The 24,663-nt window shown below is 35.4% G+C and overlaps 2 protein-coding genes across 2 annotated transcripts; one reads left to right on the top strand and one right to left on the bottom strand.

Annotated features, from left to right (window-relative positions):
- Positions 1–2,375: 2,375 nt before the first annotated feature.
- On the top strand, positions 2,376–5,580 carry LOC125856127 (uncharacterized). Its single transcript, XM_049535689.1, has 5 exons — positions 2,376–2,662; positions 2,714–2,966; positions 3,083–3,380; positions 4,838–4,923; positions 5,506–5,580. The coding sequence occupies exons 1-5, from the start codon at positions 2,376–2,378 to the stop codon at positions 5,578–5,580; spliced, it is 999 nt and encodes a 332-aa protein (XP_049391646.1).
- A 1,213-nt stretch (positions 5,581–6,793) lies between these two features.
- LOC125856680 (chromatin-remodeling ATPase INO80) lies at positions 6,794–23,316 on the bottom strand. The gene is made up of 23 exons (XM_049536281.1): positions 22,971–23,316; positions 21,034–21,121; positions 20,352–20,739; positions 19,761–20,196; positions 19,473–19,673; positions 19,197–19,307; positions 17,861–18,279; positions 17,631–17,739; positions 17,456–17,536; positions 17,175–17,347; positions 16,370–16,495; positions 15,062–15,223; positions 14,921–14,978; positions 14,228–14,458; positions 13,947–14,093; positions 10,991–11,545; positions 10,653–10,910; positions 10,436–10,543; positions 9,200–9,294; positions 8,968–9,124; positions 8,116–8,313; positions 7,859–8,005; positions 6,794–7,487 (listed from the first exon to the last, which is right to left on the bottom strand). Exons 1-23 carry the CDS (start codon positions 23,016–23,018, stop codon positions 7,164–7,166), a joined length of 4,620 nt encoding a protein of 1,539 aa, XP_049392238.1. The 5' UTR covers positions 23,019–23,316; the 3' UTR covers positions 6,794–7,163.
- Positions 23,317–24,663: the final 1,347 nt, after the last annotated feature.

Genomic DNA, 24,663 nt, shown 5'->3' with positions numbered 1-24,663 from the left:
GTATTTTCAGTGCGTTTATAGTCAGTTCATCTTATATCATTGCTCAGTATGCTTTGTTTAGTTATATGTTATTTCCGCTTTACTCTATCCTGCATGCTCAGTACCTTTCAAATACTGACGCATACTCTGCGCTATATCTTCTCGTGATGTAGGTTCAGGTTCTCAGCATCCAGATCACGCCTAGATCGGTTCCCGATCTCCAGTTCAGCAAAATCAGTGGTGAGTCCTCATTCTCCGAGGACAATAGTCATGAGTTTCTTTTCAATATTTTTAGTCTTTAGTTTCAGTTTTGCTAGACTTAGCTGGGGCATGTCCCAACATTTCTAATCAGTTAGAGGCTATTTTCAGACATAGTTAAATTTAACTTAGTATTGAGTTAATATCTTCTTTGTATTAAACTCATCAGTTTTCATTTATCTCAGTTATAGTATATGGGTATTCCCCATCTTTTCATTTTATTTATGATTTAGCTTCCGCATCAACTTGTTATCTTTAGTATGCTCATGATCATGCCAGCAGAGTTAGCTTGGGATCACTTGTGGTCCTAAGTCCCGTGTCCGCGTCTCGGGGATAGCTCGGGGACTGACAAAAGCTTCACTTTGGGTACATTCTAATGTACTTAAACTCAGTCAACTTTTTGGGGTTGCTTTTGAAGGATGTGATAAGGCGGTTTTTGATCTATTTTTGAGAATTGATCAAAAGAGTGGGGATTTGAGGTAGAAGAAGGTGGAGACAACACCAATCAAAGCAAGGAACACAATCCCAAAGGAGATAAGAAATTTGGAATTTCATGTTAAGCTTAAAGAAGGGGAATCAAGAAACAAGAGGAGAATAACAAACACAAATTTCCAATGAAAGTCAAAATCCTTTCTTGGAATGTAAGAGGGGTAAATGGAGAAGAAAAAAGGGGATAGTTATCAGATTATTTCTACATTAAGGGGTTGATATTTACATTCTGGTTGAGACAAAATTGGGAGGATCAGAGGTGAATGTATTCAAACAATTATGACAAAATAGATGGATGGGGGAATTTCATTTGGATGCTATAGGCAGAAGTGGTGGCATCGTAGTGATGTGGGATAAAAGGGTGTGGCGAGGAGAGTTGGTAATAGCAGCAAACCAAATGGTGACCTGTAAGTTTGAAGGCATTAATCAGGCACTCACATGGTTTGTTTCAGCTGTGTATGCCTCATGTGATCCAATAACTAGAAGAGAACTTTGGCAAGAATTCATCAACATCAAAGAACTGTGTAATGGGCCTTGGGTAACTTGTGGAGATTTTAATGCTACAAGATATCCAAACGAATGATCAGAAGGGCACAAAATTACTACACCAATGACTGAATTCTCTGAATGGATCAATGGGATGGAGTTCATCGACCTTCATTTATTTGGGGGGGTCTTTCACATGGAGTAGGGGAGACAATAACATGTCTGTTTTCGGAATTGATAGGTTTTTATTCTCTTCCCGGTGGGATGATACCTTCACTCGGATAAAACATAACATGCTTCCCATAATAGGGTCTGACCATAATCCAATTTTGCTTGAATGCGGAGATTTAAATTCGAAGAAGTCTTACTTCAAGTTTGAACAATGGTGGTTAAGGTTGAAGGGTTTCTCAGACAAATTAGTTAAAGATTGGTGGGCATCTTTCGATATCACTGGTACGGGCTCTTATGTCCTAGTCTCTAAGTTGAGGATGCTAAAGGGGAAGCTACAAGAATTGAAACTGAAGAATAGGAACAATTGGAATTAGAGAAGAGAGGAAATCTTAAATCAGCTATCAATTTTAGAAAAGACTCAAGAGTTGAGATTACTACAGAGGATGAGTTACTTCAGAAAGTACATCTTTCAATGGAGTTTGAAGATGTTGCAAAAAAATGAGGAAATAACTTGGAGGCAGAGGTCTAGAATACATTGGCTTAAACACGGAGACAAAAATATCAAGTATTTTCACAAGAAGGCTACAACACATAAAAGATTCAACACCAGTGACAAGTTAATGGTTGAAGTGGTTACAATAACAGATTCAAAAGAAATTAAAGGAACCATAATCAGTTACTATCAAAATCTTTACAGAGAAACTGAACAGTGGAGGCCAAAATTTAATATACAGGGAGCGAAAAGCATTACACAAGAGGAAAATGTATGGTTGCAGAGGCAATTTGAGGAAGATGAAGTTTTTAATTGTATAAAATCATGTGCTAGTGATAAAGCCCTCAGACTAGCTGGCTTTCCGATAAGTTTTTTCCAAAAATTTTGAGAGATACTAAAGACAGAATTCATGAATGCAGTGAGATTTCATGAAAGACATGAGATAGAGAAGAGCCTCAACGCCACCTATATGACTCTAATCCCAAAAAAGACAGGAGCTATGGAACTTAGGGATTTCAGACCCATCAGTCTCATTAGTGGTGTGTACAAGGTCTTTGGTAAGCTGTTGGCAGAGAGATTAAAGAAAGTGATAAGCAAATTAGTGAACAATCACCAAATGACCTTCATTCAAGGAAGACAAATTATGGATGCCGCGTTAATAACAAGCGAGTGTGTAGACTCAAGGATTAAAGGAGAGATCCCAGGAATAATGTGCAAGCTTGATATAGAAAAGGCATATGATCATGTCAATTGGGAGTTTCTACTTAATATTCTGAGGCAGATGGGGTTTGGAGACAAATGACTTAAATGGATAAGTTTTTGCATCAAAACTGTCAGGTTCTCCATACTTGTTAATGGAGGATCTGCTGGTTTTTTTCCTTTTGAGAGAGGACTACGACAGGGAGATCCTCTCTCCCCTTTCCTATTTATTTTAGCTATGGAGGATCTTAACAGTATGATTAGAGTGGCCAATTATAACGACTGGATAAAGGGTTTCAACATTAGTAATCAGTCAGGGGTCAATTTGCAAATATGTCACCTTTTATATGCAAATGACACACTAATATTTTGCAATCCAAAGGTAGAACAAGTTAGTTACATTAGAGTTGTTTTGGTGATTTTTGAGGCCATCTCCGGACTGGCTGTAAACTGGGGGGGGAGGGGGGAAACAACTTCTTCCAAATCAAGAAAGTGGCAAATATTCAGATGTTGGCAAGCATCTTGCAATGCAATATAGAGCACTTACTAACTACTGACCTGGGAATTCCTTTTGGGAATAATCACAAGGAGCTTGAGCTTTGGGATGGAATCATTGAGAAGACAGAGAAGATGTTGGCTAATAGGAAGGCAAACTATCTATCTCTGGGAGGAAGAGTCACTCTGATCAATTTGGTTCTGGATGCGTTGCCTACATATGTTATGTCACTTTTCCCTTTACCAGCAAAGGTAGAAGAGAGGTTGGATAAATTGAGGCGTGATTTTCTGTGGTCGGGGAACAAAGAAGGTAAAAAAATACACTTAGTTAAATGACAGACAACCTTACTAAGACCATCTCCAATCCACCTCTATTGTACTCTCCGTTCTCTATAATTGGAGAGTAAAATAGAGAATACCCTCTCCAACCCCTCTCCATATTACTCTCTATACTCCATTTATAGAGAGGTGAATAGTAGTTCTCCAAATTTGGAGAACTACTATTCACACTCTCTATTTCACTTTTTGAGTATTTTATTATTATTTTTATTACTTTCTAATTAGCATATTCTTTTACATATAATGTCATTAATTAAATATCTAATATTCATACTTCTTTTTAAATGTAATATAATATTTTAAAAAATATATTATTTAATATATACTACTTTCATCCCGAATTAATAGTATTTTAATTTTTTCTAATTTTCGTCGACAATATAATTTGATTTTATTATTAATTTTCACTATAAAGAATACACAAAATTAAAATGATAAGATGAAAATTTTAATTTAAAAATACAACACATAATATGATAATTTAAATACAAGATAACAATACAATACATAACATAATAATTAAAATACAAGATAAAATACAATACATAACACAATAATTAATTCGCGATGAAACAAGAATCATGCCGAAAAAATGTTGAGCGTGCATTCGGAGTTTTGCATTTTTCGCAGGACCGTCACGTTTTTGAAAAAAGGAAGTGCTACATGATATAATGACTACATATATTATACTGCACAACATGATAATTGAGGATGAACGTGATCTTAATGCACCAATTCTAGATGTCATAGAGGCTCCAACTCCATTGACAAAAATGGAGGTAGATGAATATCTCCGGTTTGAACAAATTTTAGCTAGACATCGAAAATGAAGAACAAAAAAGCTCATTTTGAACTCCGTAATGCATTAATAGAGCATTTATGGGAGCAACGTAATAATTTCAAAAATTGAGTGTTTATGTAAATTGCATTTCACTTTTATTTGAATTTTTTCATTAATTTGTATATTATATAATATTTTCTTGCAATTTATGTTATTTAAAATTTAGAATAAAATATAATTTTATAATAAATTAAAAATTAAAAAAATAAAATTTTATATCACATGAAAATTATATAAAGTAATATTGGGAAAAAGAAATAAAAGATTTATATTATGAAATGAGAAAATAAGAATGAAATAGAAATAATAATAATAATAATAATAATAATAATAATAATAATAATAATAATAATAATAATAATAATATAATATTGAAGAGAGAGAAAAAGATTTTTTTTAGAGAGTAAAATAGAGAATTGGGTTGGAGTTGATTGTCTGAAAAAATAGAGAACTCTATATTTGGAGATTAAAATAGTGTAGGGTTGGAGTTGCCCTAAGCAAGAAGACATGAGGTCTTGGCATAAAAAATCTGAGGGTCCAGAACAAAAGTCTACTTTCTAAATGGCTTTGGAGATTTGTGGTTGAAGATCAGGCATTATGGAGAAGAGCAATTCTCAACAAGTATGGGCAGACCGAGGAGTGGGTGTCTAATGTAGTAGATAGCACGTATGGGGTATCAGTTTGGAGATCAATAAAAAATTTATGGGATAGTCTAAAGGAGAATTTGGTGGTCAAGGTGGGAGAGGGTAACAAAATATTTTTTTGAAAGGACAAGTGGATTGGACAAGAGTGTCTAAACTCGGTCTTCCCCGGTCTCTTTTCTTTTTGTACCAATCCTGAGGCTAAAATTGCTGAGATTTGGTCCACTCAGGGATGAAACCTCACTTTCAGGAGAAATCTAAATGATTGGGAAGTGGATTGAATTGCTAAACTGCTACTCAAATTGGGTGAATTCACGGGCCTTACTACAGAAGCAGATGGTATAAGATGGAAACATGACTCTTATAGTAAGCTCTTTGTGTGTAGACTGTATAAAAGAGAGGTTATGACTCACTCTAGGGGAATTCTTGGTCCATGGAAACAAATATGGAAGGGCAACACCCCAACCAAGGTGAAATGCTTCACCTGGTTGGTCACCAGAAGGGCATGTCTCACTCAGGAAACACTCAAGAAAAGAGGCTTCCAGATTGTCTCCAGATATTTATTTTTGTCATGAGAAGGAAGAAACTAACAACCACTTATTCCTACACTGTAGGGTTACTGTCCAGGTGCGGCGCATGGTTCTCAGCATTTCTCAAGAGCCCTGGGTGATGCCAGAACATACTGCTGATCTTTTGAGCTACTGGATGAGGACTGNGGGGGGGGGGGGAGCAAGACCCAAAAAAGAAGGTGGTCTATAGTACCTACTTGTGTCTAGTGGGCTATTTGGAGAGAAAGAAACCTTAGGTGTCATGAGAATATTACTAACTCTATTCAGAAAGTTAAAGAAAATTGCATTAACATGTTTTTTTGGTGTAAAGAAGATGGTATAGAAGAAGTAGAACAATTGGTAGATTTCCTAGGATCTATGTAATTATGGTTTTAGCTAGTAACTTTTTGGAGGTAGCCAACATACCCTTAATGCTGAAGAATACAACTTTAGCTTTATCAAAAAAAAAAATATTCAAGAAAGTCAACATGTATAAATACACACAAAAAGTAATCAAATTCATGTATTTGAATTTCATGACCTTGAATTGACTAAATCAACTATGCTAGTCATGCCGAACACAATGTGTATTAATCACCAAGCCATTTACGATAATATTTAAGAAAATTAGGCCAAACAGAATGTCAATAATATTTAATAAAATCAGCATGTACTTATACCAATGAGGTGCAATCAAATTCATGAATTTAACTTTCGATACCAAGAAATGATTGAAGGAACGACGATAGTCACGTCACATAGTGAGTATGATCACTAGGTCATTTTTATGAACAAATCAAATTTCAGGCCAAATAGAGTCGAACTATAATATTTCGAAAAATCAGCATGTATATTAACACACAAAAAGTAATCAAGTTCATGAATTGGAGCTTCGTGACCAAATGAATGATGTTACTTGTGAAAGACATTATGAGTACCGACCACCAAACATTTTCGATGGACATACCAAATTTCAGATTAAACAACATCCATCAACAATATTCAAGAAAGTCATCATGTATTATAAATAAATACACATGGAAAGTAATTAAATACATTAATTTGGTTTTCATGACCCTGAAACAACTAAATAAGCTACATGTCAGAAAACAGAAATTCATGAATATTTGGAATTATGACCTCTTTTTGGAACCATTTGTAATGACCTAATGATCGATACTCATAGCCTCTATAAATTTACACTCCTTTTTTCGCGTTTAGGGATCGTGAAACAAGAATTCAGGATCATGAAATACAAGACAACGTGATTAAAAAAAAATCGACATGCGACTAAAGCATTGGGCAGAAAATTAATGTAATCATAGTGACCAATGGTCACAATTATGGCCTATGATCATCCAAAATCTTTTCTTTTTATGGCTCTATAAGATCATCCCCTTGTCAACACATATTGTCAACAAAAATCTCTACCAGGAGAAAATTTTGCAAACTATTGGCGATTACATTACTTTCCACTATTTAACCAAAATCAATGCCTACTGTACATCACTATATTTCAAGTATAGCAGCCAAGAAGTCTCGTGCCCCGGAGTCCTATGAATAATCTGTACAACTAATATACAGTTCTGCACCTCCTTCTCATACTACTACAGCGATCTACTGGAAAGTAATCGGCTTCTGCTTCCAAGTCTGCAATCGATCCCCCGCCCCAAGAGGAAAAGAACGGTAGCTCAATAAAAGATGTAATATTTCACTTGCTATTATTAGCCAGCATACATATTATTATGTCTCAATGCCTCTTCCTCGGCCCCTCCTCTCCCACCACCAGAGCTGATATCTGATGAAGGAAGGTTATGGTTCCCCTCTAGGTTCATAGGAATGGTGGCAGTAAATGCTGGTTCAAGGTTCTCATTTACGCTCTTAGTTGGCCTCTTCTGTCTTTTTGGCCTTTGTTGTTGCATGCCAATGTTTTGTGGAAACCCATCTATATCATCTTCCAATAGTGAGTTGGGTGATGCAGATTGAAGATTTTTCGGATTCTTTTGAGGCCTTGATCTTGGGGTTTGCTTGTCTGTGGAACCTTTCCTCTGCACATAGAAGATTATGAATCAAGTCAACACATTAACATGCATCAAAATTTTTACTATACAGTTGAGCTTGTTTGTTGTGCAACAAGAAGCAGCTACAGGAATTATAATTTCAAAAAGAGCATAGAAGTATACATTTGGTGGTCATATTTGTCATCGAGGCTTGACATTTTTTTTTTTTTTTAAAGAAAAAAACATGGATTTCTTCTCTACAATGTCGTTTACCATGGCTTATCCAACACAAACTTGGCCTCATCATGTAGATGAAGGTAATTTAATGCAGAAAGAGTAACTAGACAACCCTAAGTCTGTGAAAGGGTCAAATTCAAAAACAATATTTGATTCTGAGAAGAAAGTGGGAAAATGATCACCTTTTTATTACTTGATTTTGCTTTCTCCGGCTCAAGAGCGTCATCCCCAACAAATTCACTGTTTGTAAGATCTTCTAATGATGCATCACCATCTGCACCAATACGAATGCCTTTTGTGCCACCTTTCCTCTTTTGTCTCTCTTTAGCCTGCAAATGAACAAACACCATATTGCTCAGTTAGAAACAAGCATAAGCTGAAAAAGGAAGGGTGGGAGGAGGGGGCAAAGAAGATTCCAAACTCTATTCTTATATTCCACCTGAAGAGGAATTTCCTTCATTTTCTGCTCCAATTGTGCATCATCAATCAACAAAGAAACAACATCTTCCGGAGCCAAAAGGTCACCCTGGACATGTCCACCTGTCATGACAAGCTGCTGCACGGTGTTTTTCTGACTGGCTCTCTGCAGAATTTTCTCTTCAACTGTCTCTTTACAGATTAAGCGATAAACAGTAACCTGCAAGTGAAATAATACCTCTTTACACAGGAGGAAAAATGATCACGGGGAAGAAAGGCCATTTGCTAATTATTTTATTATCATTTTCACCAGAAGAATGTAATACAGTAAACTAGAAAAAAGTTGGAATCAGGAATTTCATGAAACAAGGTAAAAGAAACACTATTGGCGTGAAAGTACACCTTTGCAGACAAAGATAGGTGGAGTTTTTCTTATTGCTCATCTCAATGTCTGACCAAAGAAATGTTAGTACATCCACTACCAGATTTTAATGTAATAGACGCTAGTGAATTTTGTTTTCACATTAATAAATTTTGAGCTTCCGCATTATGGTTGTATTTCGTAAATTGGATATAATTAATATAAGTTGGGGTTTGAATTTTTTGGTTTGCTCACCTAGGAAATTTAAGTGTGGGTGCCACTCATAACTCATTTTGGGTCGTGACATTTTTCTGCATAAACCAACTGATTAGCTAAACTGGCTTCTCTTAGATGCAAGCAAGTTCTCAGTCATCTTTTTTCTTTATGAGTTCTTAAGCAGTGTTTCTAATTTCTTCCAAAAGCAGCATTGCCCATGAAAAGATGACACAATACATTATGTTTAGAAATAGAGTTATGTGGTCAAAAAGGAAAATGTAGAAGTTGAAAACCTACATCCTTAGTTTGACCCAGCCTATGAGCTCTATCCATTGCCTGTAAATCTAAAGTTGGATTCCAGTCACTCTCATAGAAGATGACAGTGTCAGCAGCTGTCAAGTTGATACCAAGCCCCCCTGCCCTTGTACTCAGCAAGAACACAAAGATGTCGTTCCTATGAGGCAATCAACATAAGTCAGTACAAATACAACATAAATGGATTATAAGTCCCTTCGAATTCAAAGCATACCGATGCTGGAAATCTTTGACCATGTCTCGTCGATCCATTATAGTGGAAGATCCATCAAGCCTCAAATACCTATATTTCCTGTAGTGCATGTAGTCCTGCAAAGCAAGTGAAAACATTAGCAATTTCACAAGTGCAAAGTTCCTTTACCCTTTCAATTTTATACCCATTCCCTAGTAATGGGATTATGTTGCAGTAGAAAACATACTCTGGTCTTTGCAAGCTGAACTGATTATAAGATAAATGAAGCAAATAGGGAAACCACTATAAGAGAATCTCAACAACAGCATCACATAGGATCTGTTTTTTTCATGCTTAGCTTCATACACTATAAATAATTTTGCATCTGGTCTCTCCAGTTAGAAGGGAGTATTAGTATTATTTTCAGCACTTTATTATTTTACTGTTTCAGTATTTTTATTATTTTTTCTATTACTACTTGTCTCGTATGCCTGTATTTTCTTACTATCCTGCTATTGCTTGTCTTCATAAATGTTGTGTTTTTGCTTTCTTTGAGCCAAGGGTCTTACGGAAACAGCCTCTCTACCTGACAAGGTAAGAGGTAGGTCTACGTACACTCTAGTGTACCCTCCCCAGACCCCACTTGTGGGACTATACTGGGTATGTTGTTGTTCATACACTATAAAGCATAGTTCTTGTAGTAGTATGCCCACCTTCATATAGTATGCTCAAGAAACCACTCCATGATTCAATGTAACCTAAGTTTGGTTGGACTTCAAAAGAAAATGACACTCAAAATTCAGAATTCATGCATGGGCCAGTCTAAGTATCAGTTATCAGATAGTTCTTCCTAAATGAGCTACAAACCTCTTCCAAACATTGACATCTGAAGAGAACCTGTACTCTAAAGCACAAAAACATGGGATAAGGTACTACATGACAAACATATAGCAGTGCTTACTTTAGCAAACCATGATTATTTTTTGATCAATTTAATCAGAAACTTCACAAAGAAGTTTTTATCTGCAAGCTGCATTTTGCATCTATACCAGCCTGGTTAGTGAACCAAAGCATTACTGCGACCACCACTGCCCAGAGAATTTTGATCAGATACCAGTAAATTTGCTTCCCCTCAAAAGAGTCTCACTCTTCTCAACTCCCAAGAGCTAAAACCGTACATAAGAGGTTCATACAGGCAATCTGCCACTGCGGCTAATATCATATCATCACGAAAATACAAATCTAAACCACCAAGGAGCAGCAGAAAGATTCAAATACCTCTAGAATATCCAACATTTTTGTCATTTGTGCAAAGATAAGAACACGGTGATTCCCTGCTCGCAAACGCTTTAATAATATGTCAAGTGTTTGAAGCTTCCCTGAGTCCTGAAATTACATAGGAAAATTGAACTTAGATACTTTATGTGCTTAAAGGCACATTATATATTAGAGAGAAAAGGAAATAGAAGGAACAGAAAAGGAAAAGATGACATGCCGTTAGCATCTTTGCAGGGTCAAATGGTTGCATGGGTGGACATGACCCAAAAATTTGATACGTAAGCTGAAGAGCAGGTTGTGTGAGGGGTAATTCAGATTCTATCTCTTGTATTAAATGGTGTGCGGCACCTGGCTTCCTAGGACCATTATATTCCGATGTGCGCGCAAACCCAACCAACAACCTTTTAATCCATGGATGGTGTAGTTCTTCAAGCATTTTGTAAGCAAAATTTCTATCTGAGCAATGAGCATTTATCTGCAAGATACATCTGGTAGTTAGTAACCCATTGCGTACACATGGAAAGCACTAAGAGCAAACAATATAACATCACTTACAGGAGGTGCTCTTGTTCTAGGAATAAAGGAGTATATTGAATTCAAGAGATTAACATTAGATAAAAGCCTATCCTGATGTTCCATGGCCAAAGCCTCAAATGGTGCATCACCAGGCCCTGTTGCAAGTCTTGTTCTTAAAAAATTTGCTTCTGACTTTGATGGAAGCAATAACATTCGGGTCACTGCTCTTACTTTGTCCCTTCCAAGGTGACTACAACAGAGATCGTCATCCCCAGACTCCATCAAGTCCAAAATTTCATCTAAAAATTGTCTGTTGGCTCTCACAATTGAGAATAACAATTTCTCCAATAAAGAACCAGTTGCCGAAAATGCAACCTCCATGGGTGACATATCAACTAAACGAGTAAAACCGAATGTTCCACTCCGTATATAACCAACATCTGACTCATGAATTTCTTGGAGAATTGAGCGGTGAATATTCTCTGGAGAATATATGTTAAAGTACTTCTCAAATAATTCTTTATTTACACCCTGCCCCATTGTAGAGTGAAGCATGCTCGATCTATTAGCTGCCCGATAAACCAGCTTTGGCATCTGAAAGGGATATATAATATGAAAGAGCAAGTTAAATAAGCTTGAAATTTCCTGATTATTAAGAAGTCCCACTAAGCTGACATTACACAGTTGTCACATGTATATATTTAGGAACATATTGCTGAAGTGGCCCTAGTTAATCGAATTGTACAATATTTTTATTATTATTATTATTATTATTATTATTATTATTATTATATATATATATATACACACACACCAAAGTGATGTGGCACCACTCTATGGCCTTCATTCATATTTACCCTTTTTTGACCTTTTTCTAAAAAAAATTGGTTTTGCTACTATTTTGCAAGTATCTTTGTAATAACATTAAATATATCAATAATTAATGACATTTACCAGTCCACTACACTTTATTGGTTAAGGAAATTAATATCCAACCTTTCTACTTGCTTTCTCCTGCTTATGCTTTATATTCCTCTCTTGGTCCGACTCATTTTTCTAAATCCTAATTATAAATGTATAATTATTGCATATATATTTTTAAAAAAGAATGATGCAGCCCTCTCCTAGATCAAGATTCCTATTTATCTACTCCCTTATTTTTTTTGGCATTTTATCTCTTATTTTTTCACTAAAAGAATGTGCAGAATAATAAAAATATCCTATTTTACTCATTAGTTAAGTGCTTTAATTTTCTCATTATTTCAGGTATAGTAAAAGACATAACATATTAGAACGGATGTAACGTATGACTTCATAACACGAACTTTTAAAATCAAATAAACTCCATGTTCCACCCTATAAATGGGAGTTACGGAATTTTTTAGGTACTATAAAGTAAGTTCCCGCCTTATTCATTTCAGTCACACAAATCAAAAAGTTATTCAGCAACCTCTTTTTAAAATGTTTTCAATTTTTTCTATGAAGTTAAATTTTCTGTTACAGGATGTTCTCGAACTCTCACGTGTGATGATTGACTTAACTTAGAACTGTGGAATGTTGTTATGAAGAAATGTTTGGTGAGAATTTGATCATTTTATTAGTTTATCAAAGTATGATGTGATTTTGGAGCAAGATGTTTCATTGGTTTTGTTGTTTATTTAAGATATTTTGATCTGGCATTATTGAATTTATTTATATAGATGCAATAGTTCTATTGATATACTTCAATTCTATGATATGCTTTCTAGCAGAATGCTAAGCAGTTTTTTAAACCCTTTTTATGGATTTAGGTATGAAGAGCACTGCTATATTTTTGCTTTTTTTTTTTTTTTTGAAACTGAAAGATCAGGTATTTTTGCTTTATATATTTTACGTGTTTCTAAATTGGTAGGTCGCTTAGCTAACTCTTAGGTCTCTAATTATATTTTATAGAAATAGTTGTAAAAAATTACATCATATAGCGACAGTTTGGGGTGGTTTTATAACAGATATGGCCCAGGCTACGTTTGCTCCCAGTTCTAAATAGATCATAAATTATTTTATTTTTTTTGAAATTGTAGATCATAAGATTATTTTAGTTGACAAGTATATGCACTTAATTGGTTTTAGGAAGAATACGGCTTACTGAGACATTATAATTACCAATCACAATAATAAGGTCTCAATTATAAAATTTAATGTGAGAAATGAAGTTAAGAGTAAGCATATTATCTCACTTATAAACTAATATTTACACCACGTCATACTTAACAGACAACATGAATATATACTTCTGAAGTGTTTGTTCTTGTTGAGTTCCCACATCGGTTGGGAAGGGTATTATTGGTTTTTCTGTATGATTTTGGGCAATTTTCACCTCTTGAGCTAGCTTTTGAAGTTGAGTTAGACCCGAGATCCGTTTTCTTATCATGGTATTAGAGTCAGACTCGGCTCAATTCATGGTATATCCGATATTCCGCCCCACATCTTATATTGTCCACGCTCCAGATGTCTAATCCTGATCGTGAGAGTGGGTGTTAATGGGGGACTCGGTTGGGAAGAGTTCTATTGGTCTCTTTCCATAGCATTGGGCAATTCTCACCTCTTAAGCTAGTTTCTGGGGTTGACTTACAAGGTCCATTTCTTATCAGTTCATTTAATAACATCCCAACTTTTCAACACTAATTTCGTTAAAAGTAACTTCAGCAGTCCTCTTTATTGGAAGAGAGACGATCCAGCATCAAACATCACCTCCGAAGTCATAATATTTACCTTCAAGATGGCAATTTATAGTTTCCACACTTAAATGTAAAAATTGGCAATAATGACAACTGAATGGTGTGAAGTGGCCAAATGAGGATTATAATTGCAGAATGATATTATAACTAACTGTTAATGTTCCAGAAATATCAATAAAATAAACTAGAAGCAGATTATGCACTGAATCAGGCTGTTCTCTGTGCACACATAAACAATAATAACTCCATGAAGAAGCATAAAGAGTTCCAAACAGTACCTGGTATGTAACAGGACTTCGACCGCCAGAAAAGAATACATCCTCAAGTTCCCCGAAGGGAGCAGGAAGAAGTGAGTATGGAACATCTCCAAAATAGAAGTAAGAACTTCCTTCATTTCTCTCAAAGAGCTCTGGATGGTTGCAAACCTGGCATACCAACAAAAGAAATAGAAAACTCATAGTGAAAAAAGAATCAGATAGAACAGTAGTATGGCAGGTCCACCATAAAAATATCAGCTGATGCAACACGAAAGAGCAATACAAAAAAAGAGATCAATCACCTTCCTTAGCTGGATAACAATATTCATCAGGTTTAGAATTTTCTTCTCGTTAAGATGCCCACGGCTGCTATCAATTAACTCAGCAAGGGATATCTTATTTTTTATTGCTTGATAAAATGCCTGCTGACGAGAACTCAACTTACAGTGCACTGTGATTTCAGTTTTCCCAGTCAACTCAGAAACCACATCCTTTTTAACCCGCCGCAGCATGAAAGGTTTCAAAATTGCATGCTGTTTGGAAGATTCAGAAAGAGAAATTCATCATGATGAAAACACTAGTTAACCAAAAAGGTACGCTAATAATATCAAGATTAACAGAGAGAAAAAGATGGAGAACTAATACAGGGTTTGATGATTAACAATTCCAGACAAGATTGATATTCATAAATAACAATAACAAGGATATTTCTAACTAAATAGAAGAGAGAATGTTCTAACACCAGTAACATGCAAGAAGATATGCTAATACAATCAAGAGTAGAATACTTAAGGTGCTTACTCAATTATGGAGTGTTCTTGACAAGTAAAAAATATAAAAGATGACAATATGCCCATACTACATGCCTACTTTTGTTAAGTCAAAATGACCGAAATATTCCTTAGGAAGATATTAAATCACTGTAGGCCATAAGTCGGTTGTATCTGAAGATATTGGATTGTCTGCATTCCAACTATAAAACAAAGCTCCCTTACCAGTCGGCTGAGCTGGTGCTCGTTTAATGACCCACCATGCTCCGCGTGGTTTTCGATTCTGATCATAGAGCACAAAGAACCATCACAAAATGCAAAACTGATACATTAAAGCAAGAACACCTTATACTGAAACATACGTACCCTTTTGAAAACCATTCATTAAATTGTTCATGGCTATCAAATAAGGTAGGCATAATAAAGTGGAGGAGTGCCCACAGCTCAGCCATGTTATTTTGAACTGGAGTACCAGTCAGAAGCAAACGGTTTCGACAATTGAAACTCAGCAATGTCTTCCATCTTATACTGTCAATCAGAGTACAACAGCATACAATGAGAGAGAGAAGTTATGATTAACAACTTGTTTGCTTATTTATTTTATTCTGCAGGTGCAACATGATACATGATGTGCAGATTTAAATAAATAAATGTGTCAGTGTTTTAAATTGTGACAGTTGAAAAATGTAAGTTGATGTTCTTGTCACCATTTGCATCCCCTGTTAGATCATCTATACCCGATATTGTAGATGGAAAAATAAATATAGTTTGTATATCAACAGGCATGGAAAGCAATTGAAACTCATGTATAATTCCAAAATCAGATAAAAGGAGAAAAAGATTTCTTAAAATAGAGAAGGAAAAGACAACAGAGAAAGAACCTAAAGTGGAATTATTACTCATGGTCTGGTGCATTAGCCGACAGTATGTGGATATCTGCTTTAATATTTTTTGCACGGTAATGATTACACATCAAGATTCAACTCAGATCTTACTAAAAGTTGATCAACTTATAACCTGGTAATGATTACACATCAAGATTCAACTCAGATCTTACTAAAAGATGATCAACTTATAACCTGTCCGGGATATGCTCATCACATAATATGGACACTGAATTAAATGAACTAAAGAATCAAATCCTTAACTACAAATCGTAATAAATGATTTTCCTCAGCACGAACATCTAAACTCCATATGCTACAAAAAGAACTGTTATTATGCAAGTTTTTACAACCAGCTTTGACCTAAAACAAGTAGATTTCAGATGATTGAATATGAAGGTAGAGTCCAGCCATGTTTAATCTTTACAAGGAAATCAACTATATGATTGTTGTTCCCAGCTATGTTGCTCAGACTCTTAGAAAATATCGCTGGGTGTAGTTGGATCTTCCAAAAGCTGTGCAATTTTTTTTGGAGGATCGAACACGGATACACCAACTCTTCTTGGAGAGTCCAAGCATTATAGGTTCCCAGTATCTAGTGTGCGTTACCACTTGTTTTATATGAAAGAAGTTAATAAGTTTGATGGCAATTAGAAAGCAAGGATCCTGGTACTCAATTAGGAATTGCTTAGCAGCTTTGGCTTCCACCACATTCCCAGTAAATGATAACACTTATTAACGGGGTTAAATTAAACAGTAGGACAAAGTTTTCAAGGCTAGATGATCAGACCTGTTTGCGCTTTTGATTGCCTGGGCTTCATCCAGCACCATGTATTGCCATTTAACACGTCTAAAGTATTTCTCATCAGAGACTAGTAGTTGATAACTGGTAATGAGAATGTGGAATCCAGCATCCCTGAAATCAAAGTTTGGTTCCATCACTAACTTAGACAGGATGAGTTAACAATATTCAACTCATGGATTTTATCTATTTAATAAATGCATGGATGATTAACCAAGAGAGGAACAAAATGCTAACAACCTTCCCACTGCCAAGAAATACTTTTCATAATTCAGATATAATTATTAACTTAATCACCAACTGCATTGGGTAGTTTAATACCCAGATAAGCTTGGTTTCACTAAAGCTCTATTGGATTTTCACATCACGATCTCAAGCCTCCCCGTGTGAGCAGTTTCTCATTATTTGGACTAACAACTTCGTGAAGTAGAAAAATTGTTAACTCGAAGAATTAGCTGTTTGACATTTAAGCGATCTCGCTCCATCCTTCCCTCTATTTCTTTACTATACTTGTACATACTGTTATATTCCTAGGTACCCCAATTCAAACACCATCATCTAACCTATGATTAGCTTCACTACATCAAGCAGATCAGTTTTAAGAAGCATTCGCCTCATCAATATTATTCATCAAACTAATAAGTGCCTTACCAAGCAAGAATGTTAATGAACAAGAAAAGAATAGCAAATCTACGACTAATGAGGGGGACATGAAAGAACCAGTAAGTGTAGGCAAGTTCATTACTCCTGTAATATATATAAGACAGCCAAAGCCAAAGCCAAATGAAATTACCGACGATAAAGACGTTTTGGGTTAATGTTCTTTCGAAGCACCACTCGTTCTTGTAAACCTCCCCAATATGGAAGAGTTTTTAGATCAGGGCAGAAACGACCAATTTCATCGGCCCAGTTGTTCAAGACTGAAGCGGGAGCAACAACTAAAAAGGGACCCCATATATTCTTTTCCTGCAGAGATCAATGAAGCCAAGTTGCTAGATACTCTACCAAACAGTTCTTGATTTTGATTATTTACTACAAGAAAGTGGTAAATAAAACATGAACTAGATCGCTTACTTCTGCCAAATGAGCCAAGAAAGCCATGGCCTGGATTGTTTTCCCAAGACCCATCTCATCAGCAAGAATGCCATTTAAACCCTGACGGATAAAGTTGAATGTTGTAACTCAGCCAAGAAAAATTTCCAGAGAGGTGGAGCAAAAAGAGACAAACTTTCAGGAAATAACAACTTACCTGCTCGTAACAATTTACAAGCCACTGTAACCCTTTCAACTGATAATCTTTAAGAGTACCCTTGAATAATTCTGGTGCTTGTACCGTAGAAGCCACAGGCATGGTTGACCTAAAGGTGCACCAAAACAGCAAGTGAGTACAACCCAGAGAGAGGAGCAACAAAATTTGTGACACCAAAATCTCTCAGTAAAAGAACAAAGATGATATCTCGAAGGAACTCAAAAACTCACGGATGCAATAAGTCTATGTCAGCAGCTGCAGCATCTTGCTGGGAGGGTTCAATTTCAGCAGCTTGACGCAGCTTCAGACATTCACTATCAAAAGCACTTGTCATCATTTTCTGCTTTGAAACTGCATCCTGTGCAGCTTTCAGAGCCTCTTTTCTCAGTTCAGCCTCTTCAGGATCCTCTTCCTCTCCAGGTCTAACTTCAGTAGAAGCTAACAATATTTCTGGGTCATTTATCATTTCATCACCTAAAGTCACAGCCTCAGAGGGTAAAGTTGATTTATTTTGCATGAAATGGCTGTAAAGTTCAGTTTGTGATAGCAGAAAGTTGAGCCTCTGTTGTTGTCTCTTTGCTTCACGAAGCTCTTGTTCACGCTTCAAAGCTTCTGCTGCTTCTTTTTCCTCCCTTTTCCTTACTTCTGCCTGCAACATTATAAATTTTACATTTTAGGAAGTCCTCTAGTCAAACAGTGAGCAGCAGAAACTCATGAAGAACTATGTTCATTTAGCATATTCAATCTTCTAGAGGAAAGACGACGACAGACATGCATCTTTCCAAGTCATTTTCTTTAGGCATAATATATAAACGTGTCCTTTAAATTAGTTCAGCTGGCATCTATGCCCTCCAACTTTGGGTGTGCACAAGTAGGCACTTAAAGTTGAACAACCACACTTCCTATGTGGCATAAAAAATCAGTTGGTGTATCTCACGCGAATTCCCACGAAGGACGTGTGTCTACTTGTTCACCTTTATACAAGTTTAAGTGCCTACTTGTGCGGACCCAAAGTTGGAGAGCATAGAACAGAAAGCAGCCTACTACACTCTTCTTCCTCACATTTCCAAGAAATCTATATACTAGAAAATTATATTTATGAGTCCTGAATCCTGATAAACATATACTCTCTTATTTCAAAAGTGTATCAATACTCCATTGCAAGTTTTAGTAGTTAAACCAACATATAACCCAAAATATTGGGTGCAAAAAAACTCTTACAACAACAATATCATATAAAATAGGGACAAAACTATAGAGACAGATTAGGTGAATATATTATATCACCTTCCATTTCTTCTCTGGGATAGTACAGGTTAAGATGTTCATATAATGCAGTAATAATCTTAAAATCATCAAAACAGAGAGCTGTATTTTGGTTATTTAAGATGCAGTTAACCATGTTTGATATTTTTTGATAAAAAAAGGATGCAGGTAACCATGGCCGACTCTTCCTTCGTCCCTCCTCTTCGGCTGCTCAGGTCGCTCTTGAATAGCAACTTTTCATACATACCGTAATAGCAAAAAGTTCAAATGAAATAATATAAAGAAGTAGAATGTAATTACCATCTCCTTGTCAACTCTCTTCCAAAACACGAGCATGTCCCTAGCAAGTTTCCTTGTACGAATTGCTGCACCTCTCATCACCTTAAGTGATCTGCTAACCTTCATTTTCACCTGAAGAAAAGGAATCAACCCACAACTCAAGTAAGAGTGTCCAAATGACAACTAGCGGTGGAAATTTACAGAGTCACATGAAGAATCACACACAAATTTGTTCGTACAAGATCCAGTATTGAATAGAAAAATATCAACATAAAAAAAACCTTTTGCCACACCTACCTCTCTCTGACAAGTTTCTGCAATCCGCTTGGCATCAGTCAATTGCCTCCTATGGAAATTGATAAATATCTTATGATGTTTTGGGATTTCTTTCCTGGCAAGGTTTATCCAATATTTTTCAATCTTTTCCATTTCTTCCTTCTCAATCGCAAAAGGATCTTTCTCCAACTTTGGCTTTTTGGGTAGACTACGTTCAATAATCTGCAGCTCCACATGACCATTCAGACATAAGCAACAGGACAAGGTGCCCATATAACTATGAGATAAACACAAAAGAGAATTACTGACCTCATAGGTGTCTCCTTTCTCTAACACTTTCACATAATAAACCTGTAAGACGCCACCGTCTGACAATATGGAACGCCGTATACCTCCTGCAGCACCCTCAGGCATGGAAGAAGCCTCTAATGCAGCTTCGCTGACTTGCAGACTGAATATCTGACCGGCACTATTAGTCGGCTGAGCTCGCAATCGTGCCTGAAGAGATTCAAATTGTGGCTTGGGATCACCCATTCCTGCTTGACGTTTTGGCCCAAGTTTCTTATCAGAAGCCATCATTGCAGCCAAAGTCTCCAAATCAAGTGTACCCTTGAGGTAAATTTCATTAACTTGAATATCTGACATGGTTGGCAAGTTCAATGATGTTGCCAGCTTTTCATAAGGTGGAGGGATCTTGTATGTGATGTCCTCCCCAAGATTCAAGAAAGCAGGTTCATAAATAGATCTGTAAAATTTCCAAATGTTAGGTGACACACTTTACCTTCTTTCTACTTTTTTTTTTTTTGGAGGGGGGTGTTGCTGCTGTTAACAATCCAAAACAACTTGAGTAAACATCTCAACATTCATTTGAAAAGATTTAGTGAAAGCAGAGAGGCAAACCTATCACCACCATATGGTCCTGGAAAATCTGACTTAATATGGTTTCCTAAGCTCTGAGTGCTATTGTTAAAAAATTCTGATGTAGAGGCAAGTCTGACCGCTCCTCCTCTGTGATCATTTGCTGACTTCTGGTCTCTTGAACCTCCACCACCTCTCATCACAGGTACTCCATTACGAGTAGCTGCAGGGCTTGCTGAGGAATTACCATGCCTCCTCTTATACTTTTGAATGTGTTCTACCAGCATTGTTCTATACTTTTCCTCTGAAATATAGGTAGTATGAGCTCTGTCCCTGTCCCCATCCTCGTCACTACTATATGAAGTCCGCCTCTTTTTCTTCAACTCCCTACCAGACATTATACCATTACTCTGGTTTCCAGCCGTTCCACCTACCAACCAACATAAGATGCAGCTGATTATTACAAATGCATTAGCTTAACTTTTCATTGCTTCAAGAAAGTCAAAATTGCAATGTAATAGGAGAAAGAGTGTGCATTTTCCAAGTAAAGGAGTTATCATTCTTTTGAATAATATTAGTAGTAAAAAATACTTTTTAACTCAGAAGAATGTGTTCAGTCAAGAATTTAGTCCTATTCGCCTAGTCAGTCATGCTCATCACTCAAATAACAAAAAATTAAATAAAAAAAGGGAGCAAAAGCAATGTCAAGAAAGAATTTGCCTACCTGGGCTACCTCTGCTCTCGTCCTGACTGCTATTCCCATGATAATCAAAATCATCATCAAGTTGGGGAAGCTGGAAGTTAATCAAAGACTATCCAAGAAAAAATGAACTGAGAAAATCAGAAGGGATCAAGAAAAGTTCCACACTTACGTAATTAAAATTCACATGTTCCACAACACCCAATTGAAATTTCAAGAAAAATCCAGCTCAAACAAATAAAAAATCTCTAGAAACAAGCAAAATAAATGAACTTTCTAGAAGAATGCACCCAAAATAATGTCCTAACAGTAACTTATTTGCCAGGATTTTGATAAACAAGACACCATTTTGAGAACCAAACTGAAATTCCAAGAAAAACCCAGTTCAAAATATATCAAAAATCACTACAAACATGCAAAAAAAAATTAACTTCATTAAACCCATCATCAAATCCCTAACCCACAAAATTATCCTAACACTAACACTAACTATAAAGATTTTAATATCACAAGACACCCTTTGAGAGTTGAGCACAATCCACAATAAATCAAAAATAACTCTAAACATGCATAAAGTTAAAACTTTCTCAATGAATTAACCCTTAACCCATCAAACCCCTAACCGACAAAATTATCCCAACACTAACTAAAAAGATGTTAATATCACCAGATACCCTTCCGAGAGTTGAGCACAATTCACAATAAATCAAAAATCACTCCAAACATGCAAAAATAAATAACTTTCTCAAACCCATCGAATCCCTAACCCACAAAATTATCCCAACACTAACAAAAAAGATTTTAATATCACCAGATACCCTTTTGAGAGTTGAGCACCATTCACACTAAATCAAAAATCAGTCCAAACATGCAAAATAAATAACTTTCTCAAACCCATCGAATCCCTAACCCACAAATTTATACTAACACTACCACTAATTATATAGATTTTAGTATCACCAGACACCCTTTTGAGAGTTGAGCATAATTCATAATAAACATGCAAATATAAAAAACTTTCTTGATGAATTAACCCATCAAATCCCTAACCGACAAATTATCCTTAACACTAACACTAACCACCAAGATTTTAGTATCACAAGACGCCCTTTTGAGAGTTAAGCCCAACCCACAATACATCAAAAAAATCAGTCCAAACATGCTAAAAAAATGTTAAAACTTTCCCGAAGAATTAACCCATCAAATCTTTAACCCACAAAATTGTCCTTAACACTAACACTAACCACCAAGATTTTAGTATCACCAGACACCCTTTCGAGAGTTGAGCACAATTCAATAAAAATCAAAAATCACTCTAAAGGTTCTAAAGGTGCAAAAAGTTAAAATCTTTCCCAATGAATTAACCCATCAAATCCCTAACCGAAAAAATTATCCTAAACTCTTACACTAACTATAAAGATTTTAATATCACAAAACACCCTTTTGCGAGCTAAGCACAATCCACAATAAATCAAAATATCAGTCCAAACATGCAAAAAAACATAAAATTTCTCGATGAATTAACCCATCAAATCCCTAACCCACAAAATTAACCTCAACACTAACCTAAAAAAAACCAAGATTTTAGTATCACCAGACACCCTTTTGAGAGTTGAGCACAACCCACAATAGATCAAAAATCACTCCAAACATGCAAATTAAAAAAACTTTCTCAAAGAATTAACCCATCAAATCCCTAACCAACAAAATTATCCTCAACACTAACACTAACCACCAAGATTTTAGTATCACCAGACACCCTTTTGAGAGCTAAGCACAACCCACAACAAATTTTAAAAAATCACTTCAAAAATGCCAAAAAAAAAAAAAAACTTTTTTCGAAGAATTAACCCATCAAATCCCTAACCCACAAAATTATCCTACACACTACCACTAACCACCAAGATTTCCATATCACAACACACCCTTTTGACAAAAATAGCAAAACCCACAAACAATACCTCGAGATTGAAGAGATTGGAGTACGAATACTGCTTCTTAGGGTCCATAGATTATGTTGTTGGAGCTGTGAAAACAACAATGGAAACAAGCATTTGGTGGGGCGAATGAAAAAAACAGCAAAAAACAAATTTGAAAGAGGGGAAATTTGTAGTAAATAGTAAAGAAGAAAAAGGAGAAAAGTAACCCTAAAAGAGGAGAAGAAGAGGAAGAAGAGGGATAAGGAGTGTAACGAGAAAGAAGAGGGAAGAGGAGGTGAAGACATTGGCATATGCTAATGTAAGCCTGGAGGGTTAACTTTCGTTAACGTGCGCTATAGTGACCACTTTTATTTTTCTCAAAATCAAAGCTTTGATTTGCTTTCTTTCTGTGTTGATGTGTTTTGTTGTGTGTGATGGAGGCAATTGTTTGGTCTTGTGTGTGCTATTGTATTATTAAACTTTTATTTAGGTACACTCTTTCGAAGATAATTTCTCTACTTTCGAGATATAAGATTTATACACACTACAATTTTTAGAATCTACGTATAGGATTACGTTGGATATGTCCTTATATCATAGTTAAATATCTTTCGAAAATAATCTCTCTACTTTCAAAATGTAAGGTCGATACACTCTACAATTTTCATAATCTATGTGTAGGATTACGTTGGATATGTTCTTATGTCAAAGTCAAATATCTTTCAAAATAATCTCTCTACTTTCAAGATGTATGGTCTAGATACACTCTACTCTTTTCAGAATCTACGTGTAGAATTACGTTGGATATGTTCTTATATAAAAGTTAAACATCTTTATAATAATAGGGTTATTTATCCTTAATATGTGTTGACTACTAGATCAAAACGTTATGATAAAAAACATAAAATATAATAAAATTTGATTGGCATCGTAAAATGTTGTTATAGAGAATTGTTGTTGTAAAGAAGTTTGACTATGATCGATTCATTGAGTAGACGATCTCCAGCCCATTTCTATTTTATTCTTCATTCTCTATATTTAGAGAGTAAAATGGAGAATGGACACTCCAATCCCTCTTTATTTTAGACTTTATTCTTCAGTTTAAGAGAGAACTTCTATTCATACTCTTTATTTTATTTTTTTAATAAATTTTATTATTATTTTCTAATTAACATATTATTTTACATATAATGTCATTAATTAAATATCTAATATTCATAATTCTTTTTAAATGTAATATAATAATTTTAAAAATATATTATTTATTATATATTACTTTCATCCTGAATTAATAACATTTCAATTTTTTCTAATTTTCATCAGTAACATAATTTGATTTTATTATTATTTTTCACTATAAAGTATAAACAAAATTAAAATGATAAGATGAAAATTTTTATTTAAAAATACAATACATAACATGATAATTTAAATACAAGATAACAATATAATACATAACATAATAATTAATTTAGCGATAAAACAAGAATCGTGCCAAAAAGATGTTGAACGTGCATTCGGAGTTTTGCAATTATTGCAGGACCGTGATGTTTTTGGAGAAAGGAAGTGCTCCATGATATAAGGACTACATGTATTATACTGCACAACATGATATTCGAGGATGAACATGATCTTAATACACCAATTCAAGATGTTGTAGAGGCTCCAACTCCAACAACAGAAATGGTGGTAGATGAAAATCTCTGGTTAGAACAAATATTTAGCTAGACATAAA

This window comes from Solanum stenotomum, chromosome 2, assembly GCF_019186545.1.
Source record: "Solanum stenotomum isolate F172 chromosome 2, ASM1918654v1, whole genome shotgun sequence".
Lineage (NCBI taxonomy): Eukaryota > Viridiplantae > Streptophyta > Magnoliopsida > Solanales > Solanaceae > Solanum > Solanum stenotomum.
Note: the sequence above shows the minus strand (reverse complement) of the source record. Positions and strands in the feature narration are given on the sequence as shown.